Raw genomic sequence first — 17,500 nt, 5'->3', positions numbered from 1 at the left:
ACTACTAGTAACAAACATTGTGTAAAATGTATACAAACTATCTTTCAATCCACCAAAACTACAACATTACGTCTCTTTACAATTTACATCCATCGTTTCACATAATCTAAGGCCCGTCTTCATGCTATTCTATTCAATGTTTAAGGTCGTTCCCTTTATTGTTACAGCGTATGTACATAAAGAGAGAGAGAAATAACATATTTCCGTTTGGCTTCGTTCAGACAATGCAGCTTCATTCTGTGCAGGTCTTGTCAGCATGTAGATAAACACCAAACCACAACACTAAAGCTGCACTAAGTGACATCCTCCCTCCAGACCACATGCCTTCAAAAAGAAAGAAAGAAAGGTACCATGTTTACCCAGGGTAACTGGACTAAAGGTACTATGTTTACCCAGGGTAACTGGACTAAAGGTACCATGTTTACCCAGGGTAACTGGACTAAAGGTACTATGTTTACCCAGGGTAACTGGACTAAAGGTACTATGTTTACCCAGGGTAACTGGACTAAAGGTACTATGTTTACCCAGGGTAACTGGACTAAAGGTACCATGTTTACCCAGGGTAACTGGACTAAAGGTACTATGTTTACCCAGGGTAACTGGACTAAAGGTACCATGTTTACCCAGGGTAACTGGACTAAAGGTACTATGTTTACCCAGGGTAACTGGACTAAGCTCAAGAACTTGTTTACAGCCAGGCCCTGCTCATAGAACATTCATGTTCTGCTCACAACCTCCCTCACTGTCACTCAACACACTAGGTTTCATATACCGTTGCTGTCGGGGGGGAAAACGCTCTTGCACATTTAGATTTTAGTTTTAGTCATTTTGCGTGTCTTAAGGACCAGGTCTTATTCCCTATAACTTGAGTAAACTAAAGACCTGGAGGCGTGATCAATGCTCTTTGGCCACTCAGACTCAGACTGATCAATGCCAAATGGCATTGATCAGTTTACTCAAGTTAGGTAATAAGACCTGGTACTTAAAACATGCAAAATACAGCCCAAATTTGTTTCAAACTGGGAACCTTATACTGATTCCTAAACCTAAGTGTCCTGAGAGGACACTTGCAGCTTAACAATAGGTACAATAGGAAGTAAATATCTCTCTCTCTCTCTCTCTCTCTCTCTCTCTCACAACATAAAGTTACTTCAATAGGAAGTTGTGTTTTTTCAGAGCTGTCAGTTAGCATACAGGATGCTGTGCTCCCTGCCAGCCTTCTACTCTGTGAACTATAGTATAAGTTGTGTTTTTTCAGAGCTGTCAGTTAGACTAGACTAGTAAAGGATGCTGTGCTCCCTGCCCAGCCTTCTACTCTGTGAACTATAGTATAAGTTGTGTTTTTTCAGAGCTGTCAGTTAGACTAGACTAGTAAAGGATGCTGTGCTCCCTGCCCAGCCTTCTACTCTGTGAGTATATGCATGTTAATGGAACTGTTATATCACTAGTATTACTAACCAGGTGTACTGAACTAGTACATCAACCTTTTTCAAAGTGAAAATGTGTGAATTGAACCCGATATTGTGTCTCTTTCAGTGCTGAGCAGCGTGCTCTGCTGTGGACACGGTCATGAAGGTGAAGACTCATTCAATTAATGATTAATGTATTCATTCATGTGTGCGTCTACTGAACGTGCTCGTTTAATATTAGTGTTGAGTGGACCTGATAATGGGCTCCTCATAATATAATTATATATATATATATGAATAGTACATTTATTTCATTGCATCGTAGTGACTCGTGGGTGGAGTGGACTCGGTGGGAGAAGAGTCCCGAGCCCCTTGTGGTTCTGAGACGGAGTCAAAGCCCAAGTCAAATTGACCCGTTTAGATATGAGGACCATTCACACATCTCTTCTAAAATCCTGACAAGTTTTCTGAAAAACTGGTTTTCTATTATCAGTGGGTTCTCAAACATTTTCATGTCAAGGACCCACAGAATTATATGTACGGTAGGCATGTCCCCATACACTTTGTAGGGATGTCCCCATACACTTTGTAGGGATGTCCCCATACACTTTGTAGGGATGTCCCCATACACTTTGTTCACTTCTGATCCGATCCCGATACCTCAATCTCTGTGTTAGCCGATACCGATTACCGATACCAGTGTCGTGATCTCATGTTGTGTTTATAGATATCTATCTATATATCTATATATATATATATCTATCTATCTATATATATATCTGGTGTTGTGTTTATAGATATCTAGCTATATATCTGGTGTTGTGTTTATAGCAGACTCCTCACTCATATGTGCACTTGCAGTTTGGGGCAACTCCAAAGCAAACTCCACATGATGCCCCAACATGTTATTTACCTGCCATAGTGTCAACCCCTTCCTTACCCCTGTGTCGGATCGGTGGTTAGACTGGCATATTCGCCGATACCGATATGACCCGATATGACAAATAAGGGCCGATCCGATACTTAATGCTTCCAACTGGAGTAGAATAATTAATGTTTTGTATACAAGTGTCCATGACAACAAAGATATATGATGTGGAGACATCGGTTAAAATATTGCTCGGTAAAATATTTCGGGGGCATATTTAGAATGTGTGCAGGCTTGAGTACCGGTATGTTGAATCTAGTTTGCATTAATGAGGATTTAGTTGACACAATAAAATAGAATTGGCGATAGTATCCCGTGTGGGACAGACGGCCTGTCACAGCCAGATCTGGGAGAGCAGCAGCTTTGTTGTCGCGAGGAAAGGAAAGCGGTAAAATGAGACTTTAGTCCGACGGAGCGTCACAGTATAACTCTATGGGGACACAAAAGAGACACAAAAGTAGGACAGGAGGGGGCGCTCACGTTACGGCTAAAATACTGAATGCTAACAACACTAATAGATAATAACATTTGGTTTGATTCTGTTTGTGGCTTGAAGGTTCAGTAACAGGCAGTAAATATTCTTCTCAGTTTATATATATCGATATATTTATATCGTATTGCAGCCTCTGTATCGTGATACATATCTATCGTGAGATTAACCCATTTTGGGGCGGGAACCCCTTAATAGCTATTAATAGCAAAATAGCAGATCTACAAGCTCATAGCGCGCCACTACGAGCGTGTAGGTCTGCTATTTTTGAAAAATCGAAGAACCACTATAGCTGTCAGGATGTAGAAGACATTTTTTAGAATCTGATCTCAGGTCAAAATGGGTAAAATAAAATTAAATAAACAAAAATAGAGAGCTAATGAAAGTTACAGATATGGTGTGTGCGATATGAAGTGTGCGATTTTCATAATGACAGTAATCCTTAATCCTATTCTATCATTTTCAAGGGCTTTTGGAGAGAAACGAGACAGACACCAGTCACTTTAGACTGGAGTACTGCTTGTGTGTGTGTGTGTGTGTGTGTGTGTGTGTGTGTGTGTGTGTTACATATATCACCCTGTGCTCATACTGTGTACGAATGTATTATTACATAAATCTTTGTCCCAAACACAAAATGCATTTTGAGAACGCAACAGATTTTCACAAATCATTCACACACAATCATTCTACAGTTGTGGCCCCCGGCGGCCCCCCCTGCTGTTGTATATGATATGATTTGACAGATACTGTACGTGTGTTTGATCATGTGACAACCGTGTGTCTCCACAGCTGTCGACACTGTGACTGGATCAGAGAAATATCATCTTCTACATACAGTACTGGTTCTGCTTGTGGTGACAATCCTGCTGATCACACTGTGTATATTCAGCAGAGCTAGAGGTGACTATGTTTTTGATGAATTGAACATGGTGGACCCTGTTGTAAACAAGTGTAATGCTTAATTGGGTCGTCCACTCACAGTTAACAGTCTTTGTATTGAGTTTGTGCTTGAAATGTATTGTAATTCTGCAAACTGTTAATATATTAATATTTCAATCAATCAATCAAAAACAACTACGACTGTATTTAGTAGATTATATCTAAAATATAAATATATAAACAAATTCAATCCCTGCTAAATATGTTGTGACATCATACACAAGAGGACTGACTTACAGTGTGTAAAACCATATTTAACACCTTTTGGTGTTAGCCTTATGTTATGCTTTAGCTATTGAAAAATAGCAGATCTACAAGCTCGTAGCGCGCCACTCTGCTATTTTTGAAAAATCAAAGAACGACTGACATAGAAACATGGCTTTTTCAGAAAACTGTCAGGATGTGGAAGAAACTTTTAGAATCTGATCTCAGGTTAGAATGGGTTAACATGTTTTGCTCTCTTTATTACAGGTCCATGTTAAATCTGATCTTAGGTCAGAATGGATTAACATGTTTTGCTCTCTTTATTACAGGTCCATGTTGTGCCAGGTTGAGGTAGGTGATCTAGATCCGTGTCTGAGGAAACACCTGTAATGTGGGCAGGACCCCCATGGTTGGTTTAAGCATTATGTTATACTTTAGCTTTTGAAAAATAGCAGATCTACAAGCTCACAGCGCGGCACTCGGTGCCACGCTATGAGCTTGTAGATCTGCGATTTTTGAGAAATCGTGAAAATGTGGCGCAAATCTTTGAATATATATTCTTTCAGAGCCAAAGTTTTTAACTAAAATCTTTGCTTCGGCGGCCAATTACATTATAATCTTGGGGGTCCTTGACATGAAAATGTTTGAGAACGACTGACATACAGAAACATGAGGTTTTTCAGAAAACTGTCATGATTTAGAAGACATTTTTGTAGAATCGTCCTCAGGTCTAAATGGGTTAATTTATTAATAATAAAAACTAGACTAAAATGTTAGGAAGGAACTAGTGGACAAGAGATCCAGTCATTTTACAATTAGTTGCAGATCTACAAGCCCGCGTATTTTCAGCAAGTGTAAAAACAGTCATTACGATTTTAGTTTTAGTCGACTAAATCAACTAGTCGACTAAAATCTTATGACATTTAGTCGACTAAAACTAGACTAACAGTAAAACATCCCAGGTGACTAAAATGTGACTAAAACTAAATGAAAACTATTCAAGAGACTAACGACTAAAACTATCTTTAACCTGCTTTACGTTGCTTTAAGTGCTTGTCTTAGATCTGTCAAGTCCCAGGGAACCAATCAGAACTCAGCAGGAGACCAGGGGACCAATCACAGAGGAGGGCCAGACGATGGGCACGCCCCACTTCAGCATGGTAAGCCAGTCAGTGAGTCAGTCAGTCTGATTAACGATCAATCAATCAACCATGCAGTACCAAACCGATCAATAGCGGAACTTCAGTGATAGAATTAATGAATTAATAGGAAACACAAGCAAATACATTTGAATTTGCTTCATATTGTTAAACGTATTCTATACTGGCGGGAACCCCTTTTGGTGTTAGCATCATGTCATGCTTTAGCTATTGAAAAATATCAGATCTACAAGCTCATAGCGCGCCACCGAGTGGCGCGCTACGAGATTGTAGGTCTGCTATTTTTGAAAACCGTCAGGATTTAGAAGACATTTTTAGAATCTGATCTCAGGTCAAAATGCGTTAAAGAACCACCATTCTTCTGTGCGTTAGAATCTGGTCTCAGGTCAGAATGGGTGAAATGAAACGTTTAGCTTCCACCAGTAGGTGGCGCCAACGTCTATGACGACGCAACCAAAGGCTCTGTGACTGAACATGTCACAGTATCGTCATGACAACGTGTTGAATTCTGACCTGAGATCAGATTCTAAAAATGTCAGTCGTTCTTCGATTTAAAAATCACACCCGTGTGAACTGAGTGGTGCAATTCCCCCCCCCCACCTCTCTCTCTCTCTATCTCTCATTAGCAGGCACAGGCACTGCTGCCTCCCTCTGTTTATGGCGCCCCCTACTGGTACTAATAAGTCATATACTCGTGCTCATGACCACCACTGATACATATAGATAGATACGCACGGACATGCTGTAGGAGTGGTTGCACCACTCGAAAAAATAGCAGACCCTACGAGTAAGAAGCGCAAACGCGGGAAGCGAACGCAGATCGTAAATTGCAATAACAATTCACCATGACTCAGCCATAACCATATAAGGAGTCCCCAAAGCAGCTATACGTCCAAATATGGAGTGTGTTGCATCAATGACAAACAAATCACTCAGCTCCATATATGGGCACAAAGGGGGGACACACACACACGGACACACACACGGACACACGGACATGATCTGCTAGGTCTCATAGTAAGTGCTCACTGTGTTCGCGCTTGTAGATCTGCTATTTTTCAATAGCTAAAGCTAATAGCATAATGCTAACACCAAAAGAATGTCGTAATGAATGTTATGTCCACTGTGTGTTCTGTGGTTCCAGACGAGGCTGCCGCTGAGCGAGGCGACGTGACGTATTCACAGGTTCAACTCAAAACTCCCGGCAAAAAGAAGGGTGAGCAAAAACAGAATGAAATGACATTAAAGGTTTTATGACATCAATTTTCATTTATTTTTCTTTTTTCTTTTAGGTTTTATGACCTCAATTACACCCAAAAAACCTGAACTTTGAACATTCAGTGGATTTTCTGTGGTCTGAAGTTTCCTTTGGGGTTTGGAAGCCTTTTGAGCTACAATGAAAACAGGCAAAACAGTGAAAACAGTGACATCTGCTGGCAAATCCCATTGACATATATGGGATTTGCAGGCTCTTACATCACAAACTGCCGGCAAATCAGAGCACCTGTTTGAGCCAGAAAACCCCCAGATCACAGAAAATCTACTGAATGTTAAAAGTTCAGGTTTTTTGGGTGCAATTGAGATTAGAAAACCTAAAAAAAATAAGAACAATTCCAAAACCTTTTTTTTAATGTCACAATCCCTTTAAGGTGTGGTTCTCTAAGCATGCCTGTGTCTTCATTCATAGCAGCGTATGCACTGTTATGAAGACACAGGCATCATTCGTATTATAGTTATATATAAACATAATTGCAAGCATTCCTGACCGAGAGTTTCCTCCAACAGAGAAACCGGTTGATCCAGTCGACAGCTCTTTGTATTCTGAAGTGAAGCCTGGATCCTCTCAAGGTACAGTACATTACTATCATGTATTGTGATTATTATTATTATTATCAGTAGTTGTAGTACTATGAAAACGTGCAATTCCCGTCAGTGTACAACATATGGACAAAGCGTTCTCCGGGTCTGATATGGACGTAAGATGAAGCCTGTCAGTCCTTGAATTGTAAGTCGCCATCTTTCTAGATCCGTTTGGGCCCAGCTGAGCCATTGGCTGGCCCAGACAACGAGGCGGGACTTCCCCCCCCCCCTTCTTCTCCGTTGGTTTTTATTTTGACTCGAGTGGGTGGGGAATCCCGATCATAGACTGTAACGGTAGCCACGCCCCTCAGAACATACGCGACTTTATGGTCATTTTTTTAAATAAGTGGGACCATAAGTTTCCAAAAAGAATATTATGACGAATGAGAAATGAGACTTTAAACTAGTGACTGGAAGCAGAAAGTATTCATGACCATGTTTATTAAGGTAATACAGTCTAGGTGAAGTCGGGCCAAAATACATGGACTTCTATGGGGCTATGGGTTTTTTTGGGCCCAATGACAGCGCCACAACAGGCCATTATATGAACTTTCAGGAAGTCCCGATTTCCTCAGTGGCTTCACGAAATATCTGTCTGACTGCCCCCCTGTGTACAACTCAACATTTTTATGGTACCCAGGTCTGGCCCCCATGTATGGTACCCAGGTCTGACTGATACCTGTCCTTTCAAACTCTAGACGGGCCGCCCCAAAGTTATTAGTGCAGCCGCGCCCGTCTCTCAACAACAGGCCCGAAGATGAAGGCCCGGCCCTACCTGGGCCCTCATCAAACCCTTTACACTCAAGAGAATGTCCCCGCTGCCACCCTTAGATCTCCATATATGGCGCTGACCTGTTCTGACATTCCATATGTTGATCTGACCTCATCAAACCCTCAAAACATGCTCCTTATATGGCCAGGACATAATTAATTCCATGTCTGTCTGTCTGTCTGTCTGTCTGTAGGAGTGGGAGAACCAGAAGTGACCTACGCCCAAGTTAACTATTCCAAAACAAAGGTAAGAAAGGTAGTACAGTGATACAGTACAGTGCAGTACAGTATGGTGATACAGTACAGTGTAATTCATAATGCAATAGGATCCCCCCCCCCCACCCCTGATGATGAATGTGTTGCATTGAAACATGCCAATTGATTTAACCCATTTTGACCTGAGATCAGATTCTAAAAATGTCTTCTAGTGTACATCCTGACAGTTTTCTGAAAAAGCTATGTTTCTATGTCAGTCGTTCTTCGATCTTTCATAAATAGCAGACCTACAAGCTCGTAGCGCGCCACTCGGTGGCGCGCCTATGAGCTTGTAGATCTGCTATTTTTTTATAGATAAAGCAAAGGGGTTCCCTTTTGGTGTTAGCGGAGGTTTATAACAAAGGCAGATAGCCTCATAAAAGTTAAGAGTAATTTGAGTATTTAATCATGCTCAACATGCTGTGGATTGGACTACTAATGTACTACTAATATTTTAACATGTTCTGTGTATTGTTTTCCATTCTCCAGGTCCAGGAACAAGCCGTGGTAAGTTTCTGTTTCATTTGACATCTACAAAACGAACGCTGCTTTAGATAACTCTGTATTTAAAGGACCACTTCACCACTTTTCAACCTAATTGTGCAAACATAATTGAGCAAATTTCTTTTCTACTCAGTCTGTGTCTCATAGGAGGGCTGTGGGGGCAGTTCAGAAACCGTCTTCCAGTGACATCATCAATGGGGAATACAAGCCAATAGAAACGGCAGGTTTTCTAGTCCTGAAAAGTTGCAATGTGAAAATGGAAGCCATCGTTCTCACGATAATGAAATCTAAACATTTTTGTAAAAAAAAAATCTTGTTTAAAAAAAGAAATCTGCCTAACGATGATGTCACTGGAAGACGGTTTTCCTGACTGCCCACAGCCCTCCTATGAGACACAGACTGAGTAGAAAAAAATCTGACGATAATCTTGATTATTAGTGAGGAGTCTGAGGACCTATTATATGAAGATAGGTTGAAAAGTGGTGAAGTGGTCCTTTAAGCTGTGAGCTCCTAGACCAGGGGTGGGTAACTTTGACGATGGCGAGGGCCAATATATTTCCACACTCACTCCAGAGGGGCCACAGTGCATGTTACTGTCGTAGCAAAAATAGCTGATCTACAAGCTCAAAACGCATCGCAATGCGACGCGTTTTGAGCTTGTAGATCAGCTATTTTTGCTATATTTGAATTGGAAACCTGAAATTTATTTTGCTATTTTTGATTTGGAATCCTGAAAAGTAACCTATAGTTTTTATTTAATTTCAAATAGTTATAGTTAACTTTGTGAACTGTTAACATAACTACATTGGACACAAAAAGACAATAACATGTTAATACTAGTCATGAAGTAATTAAAGCGGGTTTGGAATTGTAAACAGCTGAAATCAATACGATATCAGTATTCTGACATTAACATGCGGGCCGCATTAAGTGAAGGTGGGGGCCACATGTGGCCCTCGGGCCGCCAGTTGCCCACCCCTGTCCTAGACAATAAAATAGAAACCGACCGACTGAAATATCTTAAAACAACGACAGCCGTTGTTTCTGGGTTTAAACTCGTATGATGCCGTTTTGTCCCAGGTTGTTTCTGGGTTTAAACTCGTATGATGCCGTTTTGTTCCAGGTTGGTGAATGAAGATCTACTCAAGACAACATGGAAGAAGAAGCAGAGTTGTAGTAAAAATATTTATCATCAAAATATATTGAAGCGACTTTAAAAAAATAAATAAAATAAAAAAGATTTCATGGGGGGCCATCATAGGGCAACATCTGCGAAAAACTTATATAATTATATATATTTTTTTAAATATTCCTAAAAAAAAAAAGATAAATGAAGTTGGGAACTCTCCTTTGGTCCACCCATTCCTAAGACGTGTGAGAATGTTCCAGTGAAGAAAACAATACAAAAAATATAAAAGTCCCACTGTGGGTGTATTGGATTTTCCTCTATCACACTATCACTATCACACGGGTGGAATTCACCCCAACACCTGCCTGTAGGAAGAACCAGGGAAACAAACCTACCTTCTATCTACCAGTAAGACGCGCAAACGCGGGAAGCGAACGCAGCTCGTACATATTTAAGTTAAGTTATTTTTAAGTTAAGTTTTTAACTTAGCCATGACCATATAAGGAGTCCCCAAAGCAGCTATACGTCCAAATATGGAGTGTGTTGCATCAATCACAAACAAATCACTCAGCTCCATATATGGGCACAAAGATGGGACACACAGACAGACAGACAGACTGATCTGCTAGGTCTCATCAAGGGGCCAGCTATGCACTCCAATGTTGAAGCGCTGGTCCCTAGTGGCCAAGTTTGGGACTGCAGGCGGATGAAATTCATGCACGAGCACAAGAAAGCGCGCCGCTGGTTTGCTTCGTGGACGCGCACAGGGCAGTTTGTGTTTACATTCTGTTTTCTGGAGGATAAAGCAGCCTTTTTGTTAACCACGACTCGAGTGCTCGCATCATGTACCACATCTCAAAACATAACTGATTTATTATATTACAGATAAGAAGCCCACCGTAAACCGGAGTTTGGTTTGGTTTACCAGCTAATAGTACTAAAACTGACACGTTGCTGTGTTGTGGGAGCTCGTGTTTTTCGTGTTTCTCGTGTATATTCCTGCATCGAGTGATCTTGGTACATAGAAGTTGATCTATTGAAGATTCTGACCTTCAAAGTACATAATTTTTGTTTTGATTATATTGCTGTAGTGTTCTTTCTGCTTTGGCAATGTTGTTTTCTCATGCCAATAAAGCCCTTTGAATTGAATTGAATTGTGTGACATACCTGACTTCCATACATTTATACTGTAATGAGGACACAAATTCTGATCTTCTGAGCTTATTTTCCCCGTTTTTGTAGGCCTCAAGATCAGCTAGAACTACCAATGTACACCGTTTTTAAATGCACAATACCTTTTTTTCTTTTTCTTTTACATAATAGGTAGTTAAACAACTAGTCAACTAGTAAAAATCACTAGAAGTGAAAGCCCTAGTGTGCAGTACTGTAACTTTATGTATTTGAAAATAAATGCTTATTTCTTAAGAATTCTTACAGATCCATTTATGTTGTCACTAGGAAGGGGTTAGGCTAAATAAACTACCCTGTTTGGTGGTGGGTGGGCTGAAAAGTTTGAGAACCACTCCTGTAGGGTAGGTAATTAAAGAAAAGTAATGTATAGCCTATTTTCTGATGGGAACGATATTTTCCTGGGATCACTACATGGTGTTTTTTTTAAACTACCGTAATTTTATAATTTTCCCACATTGAGTTTGTTGATTGTGTTGCATCTTTACACAACTGGTGAGGTACTGAGTTTAAAAAACAGAAGATGTTCAAAGATTGTGGTTTTAATTTAGTCTGTAATTTATGAATTCATACACAGTAAATGTCTTATAGTGTTAATCTAATTCAAGTCAGTGTACAATGGAACCAAATGCACCCATCATGTCATGTGTACAGTACACTAGCTGTAACATTAAACATTGCCCAGATGGAACTGTTTTTATTATATTGATACATTTTAGGGGTAAAATAGACTTAGTCTTTACTAACATTTCGATATAAATCCCTAGATAATGTCAGAATTCTCAAGTTTCTGGTTCAGCGCCTGTGCGCTATGTAAACAGACGAAAATCTATGTATTGTTTTTTCTTTTTTGTCTTTGCTCGTACTCGACACGGAGCGCGTTCATGAATGGATTCAGGCTTCAGGCGCGTTCACATGGCGTTCACGGCCGAGGTGCACTCTGGGTGCACTTCCGCATTTGGACACCAACATTTGGTGTCCAAATGCGGAAGTGAAATGCTGAATCAGCGAAAAGACGGTACTTCCGGCAGCCTTCCGGGTGCTTCAAAACGCCATTGAGCAACTTCCACTGACATGAATAGCAGAGGGGGCGGAGCTTCGCGCTAGTTTAGTCTCTATCCTTTTAATACTCTATGGGTCTCATAGTAAGTGCTCACTGCATTCGCAATGATGTCACTGAGCATCATGAAGGCACTGAAAGACCCGCCCACCTCTGACATCAGCAACATTATGAAAATGTTATAGGGTTAATATTATATACCGCCTACCTGATTACTAATATAATAATAATAATAATAATAATGACTAATATTGTGATGCAGATTATCTCATTCATCGTTCACTCACATCAAGAACTACAACTGTAATATAACTGTAAATGTGTATTAACGAACGGCAGTGAATCATAATATCGTTGCAATCACTTTCACAGCAATTGCAGATCTTGATGATTCAGTGTAATTGCTCACATTATCATAGGTATCATTATTGTGTGAATCACCCTAGCCTTTAATTCTCTATTATTATATGTGATTTTGATGAATTGAAAATGGTGGGCCCTCTTGTAAACAAGTGTAATGCTTCATGGTGTCGTCCACTCACTGTTAACAGTTTTTGTATAAAGGTTATGCGCGTGACATCATCATCAAACCAGGAAGTTATGCAGGAACGCCCACTGAGAGGCAAAAAACTACTTTCTGGCCTCGACAGCCCGTAAACATCCACACAGAAAAGTCCTGTCTGATTGCATTAAACAACGTTAAACAATTAACTCACTTTACATGTTGCTTTGCCACTCGATGGGCCATTCACTCTAAGCATGCTCATACCGTACCCTCTATAGCAGTGGTAACCAACCTTTTCAAGCCCAAGAGCCTATTTTATTCCCAATTGTAAGCCAAGATCTACCACTAAAACGTGTTAGAAAAAACACTTGTTTTTTTGCTATTTCTGACAGGCTCAATGCATGTGCACACATCCACACAAAGACTAAAGCTTAAATTAGAACAAATACTTATAAGTAAGTTATATTATCGATGTCAAATAATATTAAGACAAATTAGAAATAATTAGTATTAGAAATATTTTGTTTTTCATTTCAATGAATATTCACATTGGCAGATGTTCAAATGACATAGGCATAACATGACCATATATATTTGCACAGATATGGTGACATACTCTCAGGGTCAGCCCACCTTTAATGAGACTGCTGTGACTGCACTTTATCTGCAAGCGTTTTGAAATCTGGTTCATATTTAGTGATTGCCACTCTGAAGGTGTCATTAAGATGTGAGTCAGTCATACGAGTTCTAAACTTGCATTATATTATTTTCATTTGTGAAAAGGCCATTTCACATAAGTACGTGGAACCAAAGTAGGCATGCAGTTTGAGTGCACACGACACAATCAGCGGATACTTCTCTGCTCACAAGAGACCAAAATTCCTTCTCTTTAGCTCTGACCTGCAGGTGACAGTCACTTACTAATCCAATAATTCCTATTTAAATATCTGAAGTTAATGCAAACACATCCTGCATTTTATCGGACAGCAGTTCAATGACAGTAGGCTCAGTAAAAAGGAAAGGGTTTGATACAAAAGCAGCTACTTGACTCATGCGTCATGCGTTGTACTTCAACAAGTTTTCATATTTCATATTTATCATATTTTTTGCTCTATGTGTGCGTGTGTACAGAATTCAAACTGTAGCATTGATTATTGTCACGGACAGAAGTCATTCTTTCCCTTTGCATATGCCCTGGAGTGCACTCGCCTATTAGTTTGCATTGCAGACTGGTCTATTCAGAACGCGCCCTTAATTAAAAACCAAATGCAGCTGTGTATGTGGCTCTCAGCGTGCGGTGTCCCATATTGACTGGCTGAAGTCTGTTTGAACTGCGCTGTGTCAGAGAAGTAACAGATAGAAGCCGCAAACGTTACCCCCAAACGATACCCCCCCTCACCTCTGTGCTGGAAATATAACGTCTGGGTTTCCGAGGCTACATCCATGCTGACGCAATGACTGTCCTGTTTCTGGCTAAGCTTTACGCGCAGGGCACATGAACCTCTCCGTCTCCGGTCAGTGCTGGTTGTTGTTTATTTGCATGGCTCAGAAAATGAGTAACAAACTAAAATGAGAACGTTATGGAGTTGTTGGAGGAGGAGGAGGAGAATAATAATGTTATATTTCTTATTGTGTTCTCGGGCCGCTGTGCTGCGCTGCTGCTGCGCTGTGTGCCAACCACATCATCATCTTTTCATTTTGACATGATTCACATGAAATAATAATCCTGCACCGCGTGTAGCGTTTGGTTTCATTAACGCGATCGTGACAAAATAGCCTACAGCTGCTGCTGCCAAAGATACCAAAATCAGTCAGTGAAGTCAACTTTTCACCGCCGTTTGGTCCGCGTCATCCGTCCGCCCGTCATCCGTCCGCCCCCCCCCCCCCCCCCCCCCCCCCCCCCCCCCCACCCACAATCACAATCAGAAGCGTTTTCAAAGAGACGAGTAGGATATAAAGGCAGCCTGAAAGGCAAGCATTTGCATAAATGGGTCTGACACTTCGGGATCGACTTGAAAGGTTCCCGCGAGCTACTGGTAGCTCGCGGGAACCCCTGGTTGGTTACCCCTGCTATAGAGTTGTACTTGAAATGTACTGTAATTCTGAAAACGTAATAAATCTCTTTTTGATGGCGGCAAGAATAAAGGTCTCTACACACCGGACACGATTTCAGATTTTTAGCAGCGTTTTTCTGTCAGTTTTCCGAAAAACGCGCCCAGTGTGCAACCACCTTAACTGTTCAGGAGAAAGACGTTTTTTTTAAAAAAATCCAAAATGAGTTAATATCACACACAGACTCTTAACATACTAGAGCGTGTCTGAAGTGACTGCAAATGAGTGACGTGTGTGTGTGCGTGTGTGTGTGTGTGTGTGTGTGTGTGTGTGTGCATGTGTGCGTGTGTGCGTGCTGACTGACCCCTGCTGTGTGGTCTCATCGACATCTGCAGAGGGGGAGGGGGGCCCGTCGGAGATGATGTACCCCTCATCTGGTAACCCTGGAAACAGAAACCTGAAGAGACACACGCACACACACACACACACACACACACACACACACACACACACACACACACACACACACACACACACACACACACACACACACACACACACACACACACACACACACACACACACACACACACACACACACACACACACACACACACACACACAGAAGTGTTTTTATAATTTGGTTATATGTGGATTTGCATATATTTACGTATTTGTAATTATTTGTTTCGGCCCCAAAAATGTAATTTGTTGTCATGAGTTGTCACGATCCGAGTTGTCTTTAACGAGGCTTATACAGGTCTTTAAATAATTACTTTCTGAAACTCAGTGGCCCTGAGACTGGGAGGTCGGGGTTCGATCCCCGGCCGGGTCATACCAAAGACTGTAAAAAGGGGACCCAGTGCCTCCCTGCTTGACACTCAGCATCAAGGGTTGGATTGGGGTGTAAGTCCCTGCGACATACTAGCGTCATGCTCAGGGCGTGTACTTGTACATCAAGCTGCCTCATGGCTACAGAAACAGGAGATAGGCTCCTGCCCCTATGGGCCTCATGGCTACAGAAACAGGAGATAGGCTCCTGCCCCTATGGGCCTCATGGCTACAGAAACAGGAAAGAGACTCCTGCCCCTATGGGCCTCATGGCTACAGAAACAGGAGATAGGCTCCTGCCCCTATGGGCCTCATGGCTACGGAAACAGGAGATAGGCTCCTGCCCTATGGGCCTCATGGCTACAGAAACAGGAGACAGGTGGGCCTCATGGCTACAGAAACAGGAGATAGGCTCCTGCCCCTATGGGCCTCATGGCTACAGAAACAGGAGATAGGCTCCTTTAAGGTCCCGGGACCTTAAAGACCGCCCTCTGGGTCCCGGGACCCTAAAGACCGCCCTCTGGGTCCCGGGACCTTAAAGACCACCCTCTGGGTCCCGGGACCTTAAAGACCACCCTCTGGGTCCTGGGACCTTAAAGACCACCCTCTGGGTCCCGGGACCCTAAAGACCACCCTCTGGGTCCCGGGACCCTAAAGACCACCCTCTGGGTCCCCCACCCTCTGGGTCCCGGGACCTTAAAGACCACCCTCTGGGTCCCGGGACCCTAAAGACCACCCTCTGGGTCCCGGGACCTTAAAGACCACCCTCTGGGCCCCATTACACTGGACACATAATGTTACATCACTGGGAGGGGCGTGGCCTACCTGACCACATTGAAGAGGCGTGTCATGTAAGATTGGAATTCCTGCACAGCCTGTGGGAGGAGCCTGCGGTTGGAGCCAACGCCCACATAGGTCATCCTGTATGAGGTCACCAGCGTCTCCACCAACCAGCCGAGAGGATGGAGAGGAGTCTCACATGCCTGCGCGCACACGCACACACACACACACGCACACGCACACGCGCACGCGCACGCGCACGCGCACGCACACGCACACGCACACGCACACGCACACGCACACGCACACGCACACGCACACGCACACGCACACGCACACACACACACACACACACACACACACACACACACACACACACACACACACACACACACACGCGCACATAGAGATGAGTCGTGTGTGCGTTTGAAAAAGTAAAAGTAACGTGCACACACAGACACAGACTTACACCAGTGTTGTTTTCGTCGACTAAAACCGAGTCTAAAATGTTCGTTGACTACCTTTATTTCACTGAAGAAAACTAAATGAAAACTAAGCTATGATGACTAAAACTAAGACTAAATATACTGACAATTTCGTCAACAGATAAAAACTAGACTAAAATGTTAGGAAGGGACTAGTGGACAAGAGATCCAGTATGAGTCATTTTACACTTGGTTGCATGCCAACTCGGATCGTGACAAATCATGACAATGAACACAATATTTTGGGCCGATCAAATCATTAGAAAATCATTAGAAGAAAGAGGCATAAAGGCAGGAGACAAGACAATTTGTTTTGTTTTTCTTCTTATAAATTATTTGATCGGCCCCAAAATAGTGTGTTCATTGCAGGGGGGCAGTCAGACGGATATTTTGTGAAGCCACTAAGGAAATGAAAGTTCATATAATGGCCTGTTGTGGCGCTCTCATTGGGCTCAAAAAACCCCATAGCCCCATAGAAGTCCATGTATTTGGGCCCAACTTCACCTAGACTGTATTACCTTAATAAACATGGTCATGAATACTTTTCGCTTCCAGTCACTAGTTTAAAGGTGATATAGGCAAGTTTCCAGTGTTTGTACACAGAAGGTGTTGTTGTTGCCAAACAAATTCAAACTGGGCCACTCCCCTGCACTCCACCCACCTCCCCCCCTCACATCGTCACTCTGAAGAACCCGCCCCACGCACTCCTCCTACCACGTGTATTTGTGTTGTCGTAAACCGCGCATGCGCGCGTGCACGCATGCACGGACGCGCATGGACGCACGCACAGGACACGGACACGGACCTGCAGTGCATGCAGAATCATCGGTGGACATTTATCGGCAGCATCAGCGTGAAATAATTAATTTCATCGGATACCTGAAGCGAGCTGCTGGACATGAGTGACACGGTAGATATAATATTCATTTTGGAATAAACTGTGCCTTTAC

At 42.3% G+C, this 17,500-nt stretch overlaps 1 protein-coding gene across 1 annotated transcript in view; it reads right to left on the bottom strand.

Annotated features, from left to right (window-relative positions):
* LOC308330380 (alsin-like) overlaps positions 1-17,500 on the bottom strand; it is a 61,870-nt gene that overhangs the window by 8,122 nt on the left and 36,248 nt on the right. The window contains exons 34-35 of the mRNA XM_080785229.1: positions 16,111-16,268; positions 14,819-14,911 (exon numbers count right to left, since the gene is read on the bottom strand). Of these exons, the coding sequence (XP_080641355.1) occupies positions 14,819-14,911; positions 16,111-16,268 (251 nt within the window). The remainder of the gene's footprint in view (positions 1-14,818; positions 14,912-16,110; positions 16,269-17,500) is intronic.

This window comes from Protomyctophum bolini, assembly GCF_963924005.1.
Source record: "Protomyctophum bolini genome assembly, chromosome: 16".
NCBI classification, from domain to species: domain Eukaryota; kingdom Metazoa; phylum Chordata; class Actinopteri; order Myctophiformes; family Myctophidae; genus Protomyctophum; species Protomyctophum bolini.
Note: the sequence above shows the minus strand (reverse complement) of the source record. Positions and strands in the feature narration are given on the sequence as shown.